Source organism: Cupressus sempervirens, chromosome 1 (genome assembly GCF_028749045.1).
Source record: "Cupressus sempervirens isolate cs-2001-9-10 chromosome 1, ASM2874904v1, whole genome shotgun sequence".
In the NCBI taxonomy this organism is placed as follows: domain Eukaryota; kingdom Viridiplantae; phylum Streptophyta; class Pinopsida; order Cupressales; family Cupressaceae; genus Cupressus; species Cupressus sempervirens.
In genome coordinates this window covers 19,711,876-19,725,395 of record NC_143118.1, presented here as the reverse complement: position 1 = coordinate 19,725,395, position 13,520 = coordinate 19,711,876, and the positions used below count along the sequence as shown (strand labels likewise).

The window sequence follows — 13,520 nt, the reverse complement described above, 5'->3', positions numbered from 1 at the left end:
CTCTGATTTATCAACAATAAAATAATTGTTCAGCTCATATTCAAGATCACTGTTCAGCCTCTAATGCATTGTGATTGAGGTAATATTAAATATAAAATATCATGATACATCATTTGAAGACCTAGGAATAATGTAGAGTAGCATTACAATTTCTTTCTGTTCTGGCTAACAAATGTGGAGCATAACCAGCTTCATGTATGTAATGAGGCTATATGATAGAGTAAAAGGTTGATGATGTGGAAAGCTTTTTTAAGGATCAGATGAGATGCCAGTTAGAAAACTGACACCTATACAGAGATTCAGTCACCACTTGAGAGTCATCTTCCTGCACAAGATCTAAGAGGTTGATTTGAGACCTTGTGCTAAAGCAACTGCATCTGCTCTATTGTTTGTGTATATAGCCAAGGGGAAAGAGTGAGCTTGTACACGTGAACCCTCACATCCTGAGTAATACCTCCAGCTCCAGCCAAGCTTGAATTACATCCATAGGCACCATCATAATTAGGATTGAAGGAACCTAAAGAAGGGTATCCCATTTGACATTGGCCCTCTTACGACTTGTCCCTTTATTTGTGGATGGTGAGAGATTATGATTATCTGCAGGCATATCTTACCTTTTCAAGTATTTATTCTCTTTATATCAACAGAATGAAATGTTAAAACCTTAGAAAGCCAATATAGTGTTTCATTGCTTCTGGGAAGTTCTATTTCTACGCAAACAACAGAAATTCATCTTTTCCATTTTTTCTTTGTTGTAATAAAGGCTATATAGATTGTAGAGGGAAACCACCACCTTCTTTTCCATTTAACTTCAATGATATGATACCTTGTGGCATGTTATTTTCTATTAAATTATTGATACATGGAGTTTGGAGCTTCAGAATTATGAAAGGAAGACATTCAAGCACATGCCATTTTTCTTGCTTCCTATGCGACTGATATGCACCATTTCTACATTCATTCTTTTTGAAGCTATATTACTATAATTGTTGTAGTTTGTATTCCTTAGCTCTCTTTTTAATGCTCTGGTCTGAAAAACTCTAAATCCAATTTTTCAAATGATCTTATGATGCTGGAGTTTTGTTGTCATTAAAGGTGAACTTAAATTTCTGTCAAGGTCTCTGACAACAACTTCACTTTCCTGAAACAAGTAGTTGTATCTTGGGTGATAGATAATTAGTAGTCTATTGAACTGCGTTTAGCATGGGCAATATTTTTCTTTATGCCTGAAGGCTGACAATAAGGAAAATATAAATATTGAATTCTGCCGTGAACATTGAGAAATTTAGCTATATAATAACTTTTATTATTTGGATCCTTTTGATATTCCATGACATAATTTAGTTTGATCCTTCACATATCTCAAAATATAATATTATTCTCTGAATGTTTTGCATTTTGCAGACTTTTCTTTACAGTCTCATGATACCTAATTTGAAATCCTCCAATTATTCTTTGTGTTTTAAGTGGTGTTTATAATGTTTGTAATTGTGTTCTGACTCAGTTCTTACCATGCAGTTTCTAAATCTTGTACAAAAGCATGGCTACAATCGACGAGCCATTGTATCCAATTGCTATTCTTATAGATGAACTTAAAAATGAAGACATTCAGTTACGATTGAACTCCACACGAAGGCTTTCAACAATTGCTCGTGCTCTTGGTGAAGAGAGGACAAGGAAGGAATTAATACCATTTTTGAGTGAAAACAATGACGACGACGATGAGGTTTTGCTTATAATGGCTGAAGAATTGGGAGTTTTTATACCATATGTTGGTGGAGTCGACCATGCTCATGTTTTGCTGCCTCCTTTGGAAAGTCTTTGTACAGTAGAGGAAACATGTGTGAGAGATAGAGCTGTTGAATCACTATGCCGAATTGGTAATCAGATGAAGGAGGGTGATTTGATCGATTGGTTTATTCCACTTGTGAAGGTAAAATATTTACATGCAGTTGTACAAACCATAGTTTACAAGCTCTTCGAGTACTCTCAATATTTTTTGCTTAGCGAGTACTCTCAAGTTTAACTCGTGTTTTTATAGATGTAAAAAAATGTAGGTAAAAATGTCAATGCAGGTAAAATGCTGGTTAAGCTACGTTTTTCACATGATGTTAGTGCTATAAAACAATGCATTTTCTCTATTGAGATGTCAATTTCTAATTTAATACATTTTTTAAATTGAATTCTACAAACAAAAAATGTTTCTTTAAGAGATTTTAGTTTTTAACACTTTCTAAGTTGTGGAGTTTCTGATTAGATTTTGTCGAGTATATGCTGAGTTGAAAATTTTAGGCTTGCTGAGTACTCTCTGAGTACGAGTCTGCAAACTATGGTACAAACTATAAATTTACTTTTATCCTGGATATGCAATTTAGTAACTCAAATGTTTTTGTTTTATAATTTTATTAATTCAACTTGGTCTTTGCATCTTGCCTTTATTGCTTTCCCATTGGCATTGTAGGTTCCTATTGTGTCACACTTTTTAAAAAAAGTGACAATTTTGTGTGTTATATAGTATTTACTTTCATACATCACAGAAACTAAATTTCAGTTAAAAGTTTTTGCCTTTTATGGGAGAAATTATCATCCTATTCATTCAAAATATCTGTCCAGCCATGCCTGGCTGAAGGTTGTGCCTGTAGACAAACCAGATTTCATGTTTTACACTGTACTCTTTTACGTCAACAACTTTCTAAATAAAGAACTTGATGGGGAGATCTTAGTTAACAATTCACACACTCATATTCAAGCTTAATGCAATTACATCTGCAAAGGTTAAAACCTGGACTAAATTTTCAATCCATTTGGTCCATCACACAATAAACATGGATTGGTCTTAATTTTTTTTTGGTCGGTAATATTTCACTTTTGACTGGAGCTACGAAACAGCGAGGCCACAAATCTGGGTGACCTCATCCCCGAATCCAACACCCAAGACCGTTGAGCATAGAAGCCCAATAGGGATGCCAAGCCTGAGGAGCACAATTAACACACTTGACGTGGGTCCGACACAAGGTACGCAAACACTTCTAGCCCAGCGACGATCTTGAGAGTTGATCATCGTTATCTCCATCTCCATCGGTGATCAGCCTGGACATGAGAATCTCCATTAGTTCGCCATACATGTGCACCTATCCATCGCCACGCATGACAACCAAGGTGGGCCCAACCAGCATTAACACTATTTTTGGGCCAAGCAGGGATTTAAACCTTGGTTGAACCATTAACAGTGCAACCCCAACACCATTACACCGCATGGATTGGTCTTTCCTTATTTTATATCACATATACCTTTAAAAATGTCTTCCAAAACTTAAGCACTCTAATGCCAACACTACAAATACTGTCAATCTAGTACACCTGACTGAGTGGTAAAGTTAGAGCTTAGCACTCTAAAGGCCCAGATTCAATTATTTCCTAGAATTGCTGGACATGCTTCTCTTGCATTAATGCAGCAAAAGTGCACATTATGTGTGTTCAGGAGCCAAGCCCCTGGTTGTGTGTCATAGGCCACAGAGTTAGTAAGAATTCCTTGACCAGTTTATCAAGAAAAAACATCTATCAGAACACTAAGGCTTTTTCCAACCAAAAATGAGGTTTAGGAGTAGAAAAGAAGCTTTCAAGACCAAAATAACTTTCACAGGAGAGAATGGCAAGAATAGCTTGCTTCAACAAGGCAAGAATGAATAATGGTTGAATATAGACATAAGAGGCTACAAAGTAACAAAACCATTTTTGGAACATATGTACAATGCAAATGCAATCTTTCACAAAAAGAGAAAAGGAGAAAACCTTGTGGGACAACAATCCTCTCCAAAAGAGAGAAAAGAAACTAACAAGAAAGGATGATGTATGGAGGACTCAATGATACCCCAAGGACTACATCTATCGAGAAACTACAAACAATGAGCCCCCTACAGAAGGGAAAGAGAGAGACTAAAGATGCCCCCATAATAAAGAAGCTCCAATACCAATGAAGTATTTTTGAATAAAAAAACGATCCAATGCATGTAAGCAACATATCTTCCCTCAGGAATAAACTGTTAGAAAGTAAAGCCCACCAAGATACTTGGGGGGGGGGGGGGGGTGTTGAATCAGTTGTCTGATCAATACAACTTTTATTAACTTTATTAATTCCCAAACATGATCAACATAAACAACAACCATATGAAGATAACCATACACAACAACACCAGATATGTTAACTAGGAAACCCTTGATTAGAGGGAAAACTAGTGTGGGGATGATACCCAAAATATGATGTACTAATATATAAGTTCTTTGTAAGAGGATGGACTCTGTTAGGAGTCAACAAAATACATTTAGTATATATTAGTCCTTGTTAGGAGACTTTGAATCCTTTGTGAGGAGATTCCAACCCTATTAGGAGTTGTGGAAGGTTGAAGGACCCCATTGTTCAAACTGCTTCAGGGGCTAGACCATCGAACTCATTGTCCAATTGGCCTCTGTATTATTCCTTTCAAAATAATAGAAATTGATCAACTGTCCACTAGCACTCTCTGCCAAATATAATCACTGTGCCCTGCTGCACTAAATACTTCTCAAATCTCAATACTAGATTTGCAAACTCGCATCACAATAATTCCTTCTATCTCATACTTGTATGTAACTGGCACTTACAATTTGCTTTCTATTTCAAAAGGATCTTATACTTCGTTCCATATTTCATCACAAGGAAAATAACATTCCTTTATACCAAGTCCTCAAAATAATTCTTTGAGTCGGCCTTGAGGCTTTCCCAATTATGATTACAATAGGACCTCGTTAAGATAAAACAATACACGCTACATTACATCTTTTCATAATTACATAATATTGTCGGCTCACAATGTTTACAAATCTTTCACACGCGTGTCCTCAAACTTTGCGCGCTCACTGAAGTAATCATCAAGATGTCTTCTACCTCTGTTTGATTGCGCTCAACCAGATTCTATCTCTGTTAGGAGATATGACCTGATTACTAGAAACCACTTATTAGGAACTCTGTTTGTAAACTGTCTTCTGTAAATCTCGAATAACTGCTACCAATCTTTGACTTTTTGTATGCGCTCTTAGCCACATTATTAGGACACTTTGTAGAGCATGTCCTCAACTTCGCTTGATCTCATCTTCAATACTTGAATCATACGGTCTCTGTCTCTGTCTGCTACTCTGCCAATCTTCTCAATATATTGACATCAATGACAAACATAGTCATGAATGCAACACATAGTCATGCTAACAATCTCTCCAATGCTCCAACAATTCTAGGATACTCCCCTATAGGAATATCATCAGCATTCATGCTAACAAAAACAAGTACACAGGTTGATGAAGAAGCCACTTTATGTGCAACTGAAAGCAATAAGTCTCCAAACACGTGTCTCAAAGAACTCTATAGGAGTCTCCAATCTTGAATAAACCACAACATAATTGTGATTAAACTCAATCATGAAACATGACAAATCAAGAGGAAGAAACTCGTGGATGTTGATCTCCAAAAACAATGAAGATGGTATGATAGTTGTGCTGGAATCATCATCTAAGAGGACTGGAACCCCTCAAGTTTGTCTCCCAAATCTGCAGTATGAGACTCTGCAAACAAGTCTGAAATCACTGTCAGATGCACATCCAATGAAGCAAGATCTGAAACACTATAATCAACCAGGTGAAGAGAAGCACTGTAAACCGAAGAAGTAGGAGGTGGAGTTATAGGAAGCTAAACATTGGTCTCTAGTTTGCTAAGATTCAAGTGACCAAATTTCTTCTCACAAACATGTTTTACCCTTGATGAAAGAGCGTGTGTTAGTCAAAGAAACATATCATCATCAGGAGCAAAATGAGAACTCAGAAAATGAATACAAATAGGATGAATGATCAACCGCCCTTGTAGCAATGATCTTTCTAGTCTCTGTCCCTAATGTATGCATAATCAGGTGTGAACTCAACTGGTTTACCTTGTCCGCAATGAGCAATTTGATAAATAGAAAGGAGATTTGATGACAAGGAGGGTGCACAAAGTACATCATTCATTTCCCTCTTGCGTATCATTAAGACCTTTCCCATGAACCTTCATTTATGTGGTGTTATGCATCAATATATGAGGTGAATTACTAGGCTTTTAGGGAGTTCTTGATTGGTAATTGTTGCTTTACAGCTGCAACAATTGACTCCTCTGGGTTTTCAATCGTTGACTGCTCCAACTCAGAGGTACAACATTATAATACTTATACATATGCATGACCTCATCATAACACTTTCAGCTTAGTATTGTACATCACAATGGTGTACTACTTAATTACTATGTGTCACTAGGTCAAGGTTGCAACTACTGGTCACATGGGCAGAAGGATTAGCTAGTGAGGAACAATCTGTCTTAGTTTTGGTAAATTGGGTGATGACTGTCCTGCTAATCTGACAATGTTTTCACAAGCTTGGCATGCAATGGACCTAATTCAATCGATGAGGCACGTCTCCCAATGGGTCTTCTGAGTCTGGGAGTATCTTGATATGCATATCTCTATTTGGTGGCTCACAAGACTTTTACTTTGGTAGATATAAGGTACCAAAGTACACTTTGCATCTACTTTCTTTGTGTGATGCCAGGATGCTTGGGGTCACAGGGATTGTGTCAGATCCTTGGAGTTGGTTGCAGTACTTCTTTATTAAAAAGATTGGCTAGATTATCATACTGTTTCAATTTTTTATTTACCCTTATTTTTTAATGACTTTTTATTACTGAGTTAATTTTGCATTATATGTTATAATTTTTCTAGTTTTGCTAACTTTGTTCAAGATTTCTTATTTTCTGATAGTGTAAAAATGGGACATTATTCATCGAACAAATTCTTGATGTCATATGCTATTCGCTTGTTGACTGCTGAATTCTGTTTTTCCTGTGTGTAGAGGCTTGCTGCTGGTGAATGGTTCACAGCACGTGTTTCTGCTTGTGGGCTTTTTCATATTGCATACCCAAGTGCATCAGAACTGTTGAAGGCAGAATTACGGTCAATATATGGTCAAATTTGCCAGGATGATATGCCAATGGTCAGGCGATCTGCTGCATCGAACTTGGGAAAATTTGCTGCAAAAGTTGAATCACAATATTTAAAGATAGATATCATGTCATTTTTCAATGACCTTACTCATGATGGTATATGATCTTTCCTATAACTTAGGTTATGATGCAGCATTTGTCTTTATTTAGTGGCTTCAGTCAATTCTTTACCTTTCTGAGTATTCGTGGAGCTTTTTACTTTTCTTAGAATCACATTTATATACTCAAAGAGAGCTCCGAAGCTGAAAGCAAATCCTTATTGCAGAACTTAATATGAGGGACACGTTTTGATGATTGTGTCCCAAAATTTCAGAAGTCAATAAAAATAATGGCTGCACATTGTTATGTGTGAACTATTTCAGTTGTTTCATTTGTTGTGAATAGGAGTTTATTTATCTATAAAATAAGGGAAATTGAAATACAAAGATGTGGAAAGGAAAGTTGCCACTGGAGATCACTTGTAAAATCAACAGAACCATTCGATCAGGAAGAATACCATCTTATTCAGACAAAACATTACAGAGTGCTTATTAAAGCAGGCCAAAGGCTGCACTTGCCCTCACTCAGCCATGGTTTTATTCATAGTTGGAAAACTCGCCAAAGCCAAAAACTCGCCAAGCCTCCAAAAGTTTAATCGGGAAAAAACTCGGCGATTTTTTTTAAAAACTTGGGAACCTAAATAAATCGCTGAAATTTAATAAAAAATACATTTATTTTGCAAAATTTAATGAGAAGATGCATCTAATAAGTTAAAGAGAACACAAAAGAAACAAGTAGAGTTTAGATATATATATAAATGCATAGTGGGTACAAAATTGCATTCTCATGCGGAATTCTTATGGCAGGAAGCAAAATAGTAAATAGTTTCAAATTGTCAAACCAAAAGTAAATACTAAAAGTCTAAATACATCAATACAATTGCATCTTCCTCTTTCCAGCTGCACTAGTAGGAAAGCGAGGGGGTCTAGTCCTTGAAGAAGTGCCCCGCACTGGGATAGGGTGTGCGCTATGTGATTGTGAACTACGTGGTTGTGCCTCCTCACTCGACATCCCTACTGATTGGCCCAGTGTCTTGGAAGAGGATGTATCTCTTCCTATATGTGGCATTGGTAATGCCTCGTCCTCTGAGCTTGAATCATCATTATCCTCGTCCTCAATGTCATCCATTGTGAAATGAAAATCAGTTCCAGCATCCCCCTCCATGGCCTGCCTCTCCAAATCAGCGATCTCATCTGGTGAAAACAATGGACTTGGCTCCTGTGCTGTCCAATCAGAATAAGGATCTATCTCTTCCAGATCAAGTGGACCAAGTAGTGCTGAACTTTGTGCCCTTTTTATGCGCAACTTAAGATTATAGTGCAGATAAACAAGGTCATTAAGCCATTTTTGAGTCATTTTTTTCTTTTCTTTGTGTGAATGGACTCAATAAGCTCCAATTGCACTCACAATGGGATGAGTTACAAGGTTGGCATAGGACTTTGAGAGTAGAATTCTTTAAATTGGGGTAATTGCCACCCTAACTTGCCCACCAAGCATTTGCAAAACAAAATATAAAAATTTATAAAGCAATGAAAAAAGATAGTCAGAAACACAACTTATCAATTTGCAAAAGTTTTAAAGTTTTGACGCTTTACCTAGTGCTTGAGTAGATCTTGCTCTCTTTGCTAGCATAGAAGAAAACAAATTACCCCTTGATTCCACATAGACTTGTTGTTCGGTCACAACAAGGCCTCTCTCCGGTTCATTGCATATCATTCTCTCAATGCATTTAGAGACACCTTCCATGACCTCTCCGTTAGGATCTGAGTAGGAATCATTAGCCCTAAAACAAATAGAAAATGATATCAAGTCTTACTACACCACCTTAAAAAGTAAAGTAAAATAAAGTCTTAGTAAAATCTCAACTTTAAGGACAATCATAGTATCTGGATTTGGGGTTGAGGAAGTAGCCTGCTGCATGAATGGGTTGATGGAGCATATTGTTCCACCTCCTATCAATTATTTCCCGAATGGGGTTAAATCTGAGTTTGTCTGCATGATAGTAATTTCTAACAGCCTCTTTGGCCTTATCCATGGCCTCATAAAGACCTCCCATTGGGGATTGTTGCCCATCACATATGCACAAGACCCTAACCAGGGGCATAGACAACTATATTTAAAATTTGAAAAATACAAATTAGTTAATAGCATAGTAAGTTACGAATTAATAATGAAACTTGAATCAACTAAAAATATAATGTTTTGATTCTTGAACATACCTCCACAATCTCCTTCGCCTTTGCAAAAAAAACTATCATCAAAGACTATCCGTCCCGTAGCTTCTCCTTCGGGCTTCTTTGAGTAAGATGAAGCAACCCAATCAGCACACACAAACATCTGTTCAGAGCCAATATGTGGGCGAGAATACTTTGCAACGTCAAGAACACCGTTGCAAACCTTGTTATAGCAGGTCTCACCAAATCTTTGCCTTTTGTGGTCTTTCTCATCAAACTGAGAACCCATGGGTGATTATAGATATATTTGGTGACTTGCCTAGCATCTTCCACAATTGGACTCACCTAATCAAGTTTTCTTATGTCCTCCAAAAGAAGGTCAAGGACATGTGCTGCACAAGGTGATAAAAAAAGTGTGGGATGTCTCTCTTGGAGGATTCTACCTAAAAGATTAGTAAAAAATCTAAATTGAATAATATCATAGCATTACATTCATGATTCATATTGAACATAAAAAATTAAATTTACTTGCTGCCACATATGCTGCTGCATTATCTGTGATGATTTGCACCACATTCTCTACTCCCACCTCCATGACAACATTCTCCAACATTAAAGCCAATGTGTGTGCATTTTTCACTTTGTTGGAGGCATCAATAGATTTCCAAAACACCACATCATCTTTGCAAGCAACCAAAAAATTAATAATAGTTCTACTTCTTCCATCTTTCCACCCATCAGATAAAATGGTGCAACCATATTTCTTCCACTCTTTCTTTTGGTCTTCTATCAATACTCTTGCCCTACCAACCGCATGGTCAAGCAACCTATAAAATTTAGGTGTAATAAAGTGTTAGTAAAAAATAGGAAATAACAATTAAGATTTAAAATATAACAATGAACTGAAGTGAATCACAATTATTTATAGTTACTAAATAGTAAAATACTAACCTTCCATTCAAATCCTTGCGAGTAGGTGGCTTGTACCTTTTGTTCGATATTGAAATTGCATTCACCAAATTCAACCAATAGGGACTATCAGCGACATACATTGAGATATTGTTGAAAAACCAAAAATCAGTTGTTGCAGTATTAGTTTGCTCATGCACCTCCTTGAACCATCCAATGCTCTCTAATGATGCTTGTGATCCAACTGTGTTCCTGGGCGCAAAATAACTCCCTATCCCTGATGTGGATGGTGATGAAGAATTAGGAAATGTAGAAGAAGTGGAACTGGCAAACAAGGCATTTTGTTTGCGGATCTGTGGGCCACGAAGAGATCCTGGTATGTTCTCAAGTGCTTCTTCTTCTTCTTGTATATCAAAAGGAGCTCTTTGAGATTCAGCTATGGTTTCCCTCAATAGTTAATTTCGCTCTCTCCCTATTCAATTTTTTCTCTTTAGCAGCTACAAGTAGGGCATTGATGAATCTTTTTTTTTTCTTCAGTTACCTTGAGACAAGGATTTGAATCATGTTTCTTTATGCATGCAAGGTGGTCTTTGAAGCAGTTTATGCCTCCAGAAATAAGTCTCTTACATGGAATGCATATAACCTTCCCAACATCATTTGGAGCTTCATAGGCATACTGCCATGCCTTAGCTCTTGCATTTTTAAGGCCGAGTGCCTATATATTCAGATGGGCATGGTGTTTGAGGCCACTCTTCTTGCGGATTTGTCATTTTTTTAAATGCTTGACCGCTGCCCTACACATAAATTTATAGAAAAATGAATAAACAAAGTTAGAACAACTAAGGTTTGTTTTTAGAAAATCTTACATATTCTTCAAAAAATTTTGTGAAACATAGAGCTGAATGGCTTTCAAATGATTCAAACATAGAGTTAAAATGCTTTGAAATGATTTGAAATCATTTACAAACAACAACAAAAACAATAGAACATTTGTTAAAACTATAAAAAGTGTTCAAACTATGATAAAAAGAACATACCCGGAAAGAGATTTGTCTTCTAAAACTGGTTAGAATCCTCTAAAATCTACTCAAATCCGCCTTGAATCACTTGCAATCAGCTAAGAATGCCTCCAAACCTTCTTCTCTCCACACCTCAAGGCTCTAGAGAACACAAATGCAACAGACAATGCAAAAAAAATGAGTTTTTTGCCCTATTAAACCGTTACAGCACGCAGGTTACTTGAACCGCAAGTTTTTAATTAAAACTCACCAAGTAATCGGCAATTTTTTGCCCATGTGCTGAGTTTTTCATCCTACGAGTTAAACCGGGGTTTACTCGCCGAGCTTAAAAACTAGGCAAGTGTTTGAAACTCGCTGAGTGTTCCATCTATGGAACTTTTATCTGTACCGTTTCTTTACTTTTAGCTTCTTTCTCTTTGTAGAATTTTATCTAGAGTTTCTTGGAGAGGAAAATAAGGGAAAATTGAAATACAAAGAGATGGAAAGGAAAGTTGCCACTGGAGATTACCTGTAAAATCAACACAAGCATTCAATCAGGAAGAAGATCATCTTATTCAGACAAAACATTACAAAGTACTTAATTAAAGCAGGCCATAGGATGCACTTGCCCTTTCTCAGCCATGGTTTTATATATACTGTTTCTTTACTTTCAGCTTCCTTCTCTTTGTAGAATTGCATCTAGAGTTTGTTGGAGAGGAAATCACCAAAGTCTTCTACAGTCCCAGTGTGAAATTGCAGAAGCTGACGAACTCTCCCATATTTAGATCTCTCCCTCAGAAGACTTTTTATGGGTTTGTCACTATTTTGTGCAGCTTCTTTATAGTTTTGTTACATGCTGTTATGATGATCTTCTCTAGCTTGCTGACCTGTTGGAGCAACACTTCTGCCCTATTGAAAACAATTGGTTCTTACCCTTTTTGCTTTGTGTCAGCTCCCTTTTGCAGGTTTTCTTCTTATTTTCCCGCCTCTCCACTTTCAAGTGTGATATAATCATATATGATACACTACTTCCTCTATCTCCACATTCCTCATCCTTTTAATGAAAAAACTATTAATTAGATTGGCTGGAATTAAGATCCAAGAATGAACATCTTTTGTGCTGGTTCAGTACTAGTTTGCCTCTCAGACTGCTGGTCTTAGCCTTTCAAAGGTTTTTAATTTGAGTCTGATATTTTCCTAGTCATCTATAGTACAACCTAAAAATTTTGGGAATCTGCTGCTCTTTGCTTGCCTCCCCTGAATTTCCTCATGAATTTGTGTACCTTGCTTTTGTCTTCCCTGGCTTCAGCCATCCAAAATACTTTTTTCATGCTCTGCTCGAGGGCATTGCCATCCTATTGACCATTCTTCTTTGTCAAATCCACCCTGGCTTTTTTTGTTTGAAATGCCTGTGGCACTTATTACATTTGTGCTCTCACACTTTGTGCTCTCTTTGGGTCATTTAACGAGGATCTCTTAGCTGGGGGCTTTCTACAGGGTACATCAGTAATTTTATCGGTGCCTTTATGGTTGCTGGCAAGTAATACTCCTTTTCTAATGATTCAGAGTAGATCAAGTTTGTCCATTCTAGAGTTACTGCATCCTCAACTCTATATGCTGTTGTAATGAAACCTTTCTGTCAGATATTTGGATCACCTATTGACAATCTCTAGTCAGCTTGGTGGCCTCATGGACTCTTTCTCATCTTTTCTGATAGAACTTGTGTTTTCCACTTTTGGTTGGCCACCCTTTTATTGTTCATCCAGAATGCTAATCTGTTCTTGTTTTGTCTTTAAATGCACCTTCATTTGTAGCTTTTCTGGAGCCTCTTTAGTGTAACTTCTAGAAGCCTTCTAAAAGCATTTTGTAGAGTGTAGTCCATTCTTATACTCTATTCTATCAATCATCTTTGAAACTGCCCTATATATGTTCTTGCATAGGGTCAAATTTACTTTTGTTTAAAGTTGAAAGTACATGTCGAAGATCTGTCATCTTCATAAAATCATTTATAAATGTTCTTTATTCTGTTGTTATCACAGAAACTGTTGTAACTTGGGACCACTCCCAAAAGATAGGAATCTAAGTTTTAGACAATTTATGTTGTGCAGCCATCCCAATTTTACCTGGGAAACTTGTCCATATACGTGTGTTTCACCACCAACATATCTCAAAAGTCAAGCTGTATCAGATCATATATATGTCACCCAGAATCTTTCTTGGTAACAAGTGGACTAGTAAGTTTTGGTAGCATTCTAGCCATCTTACAAGGAACACAACTTGTGATTATAATTGATAAATCAATAACTCATCAGTTGCATCTTCATTATGTACAAGCAATCTATA

General features: G+C 36.8%; 1 protein-coding gene across 2 annotated transcripts in view; it reads left to right on the top strand.

The window, feature by feature from the left end:
- Window positions 1–13,520, top strand: part of LOC149575949 (uncharacterized) — a 64,360-nt gene that overhangs the window by 24,424 nt on the left and 26,416 nt on the right. For both annotated transcript variants that reach the window (XM_089816076.1, XM_089816077.1), the window contains 2 exons: window positions 1,519–1,933; window positions 6,907–7,153. In XM_089816076.1, coding sequence (XP_089672202.1) covers window positions 1,541–1,933; window positions 6,907–7,153 — 640 coding nt within the window. In that variant the 5' untranslated portion in view covers window positions 1,519–1,540. The remainder of the gene's footprint in view (window positions 1–1,518; window positions 1,934–6,906; window positions 7,154–13,520) is intronic.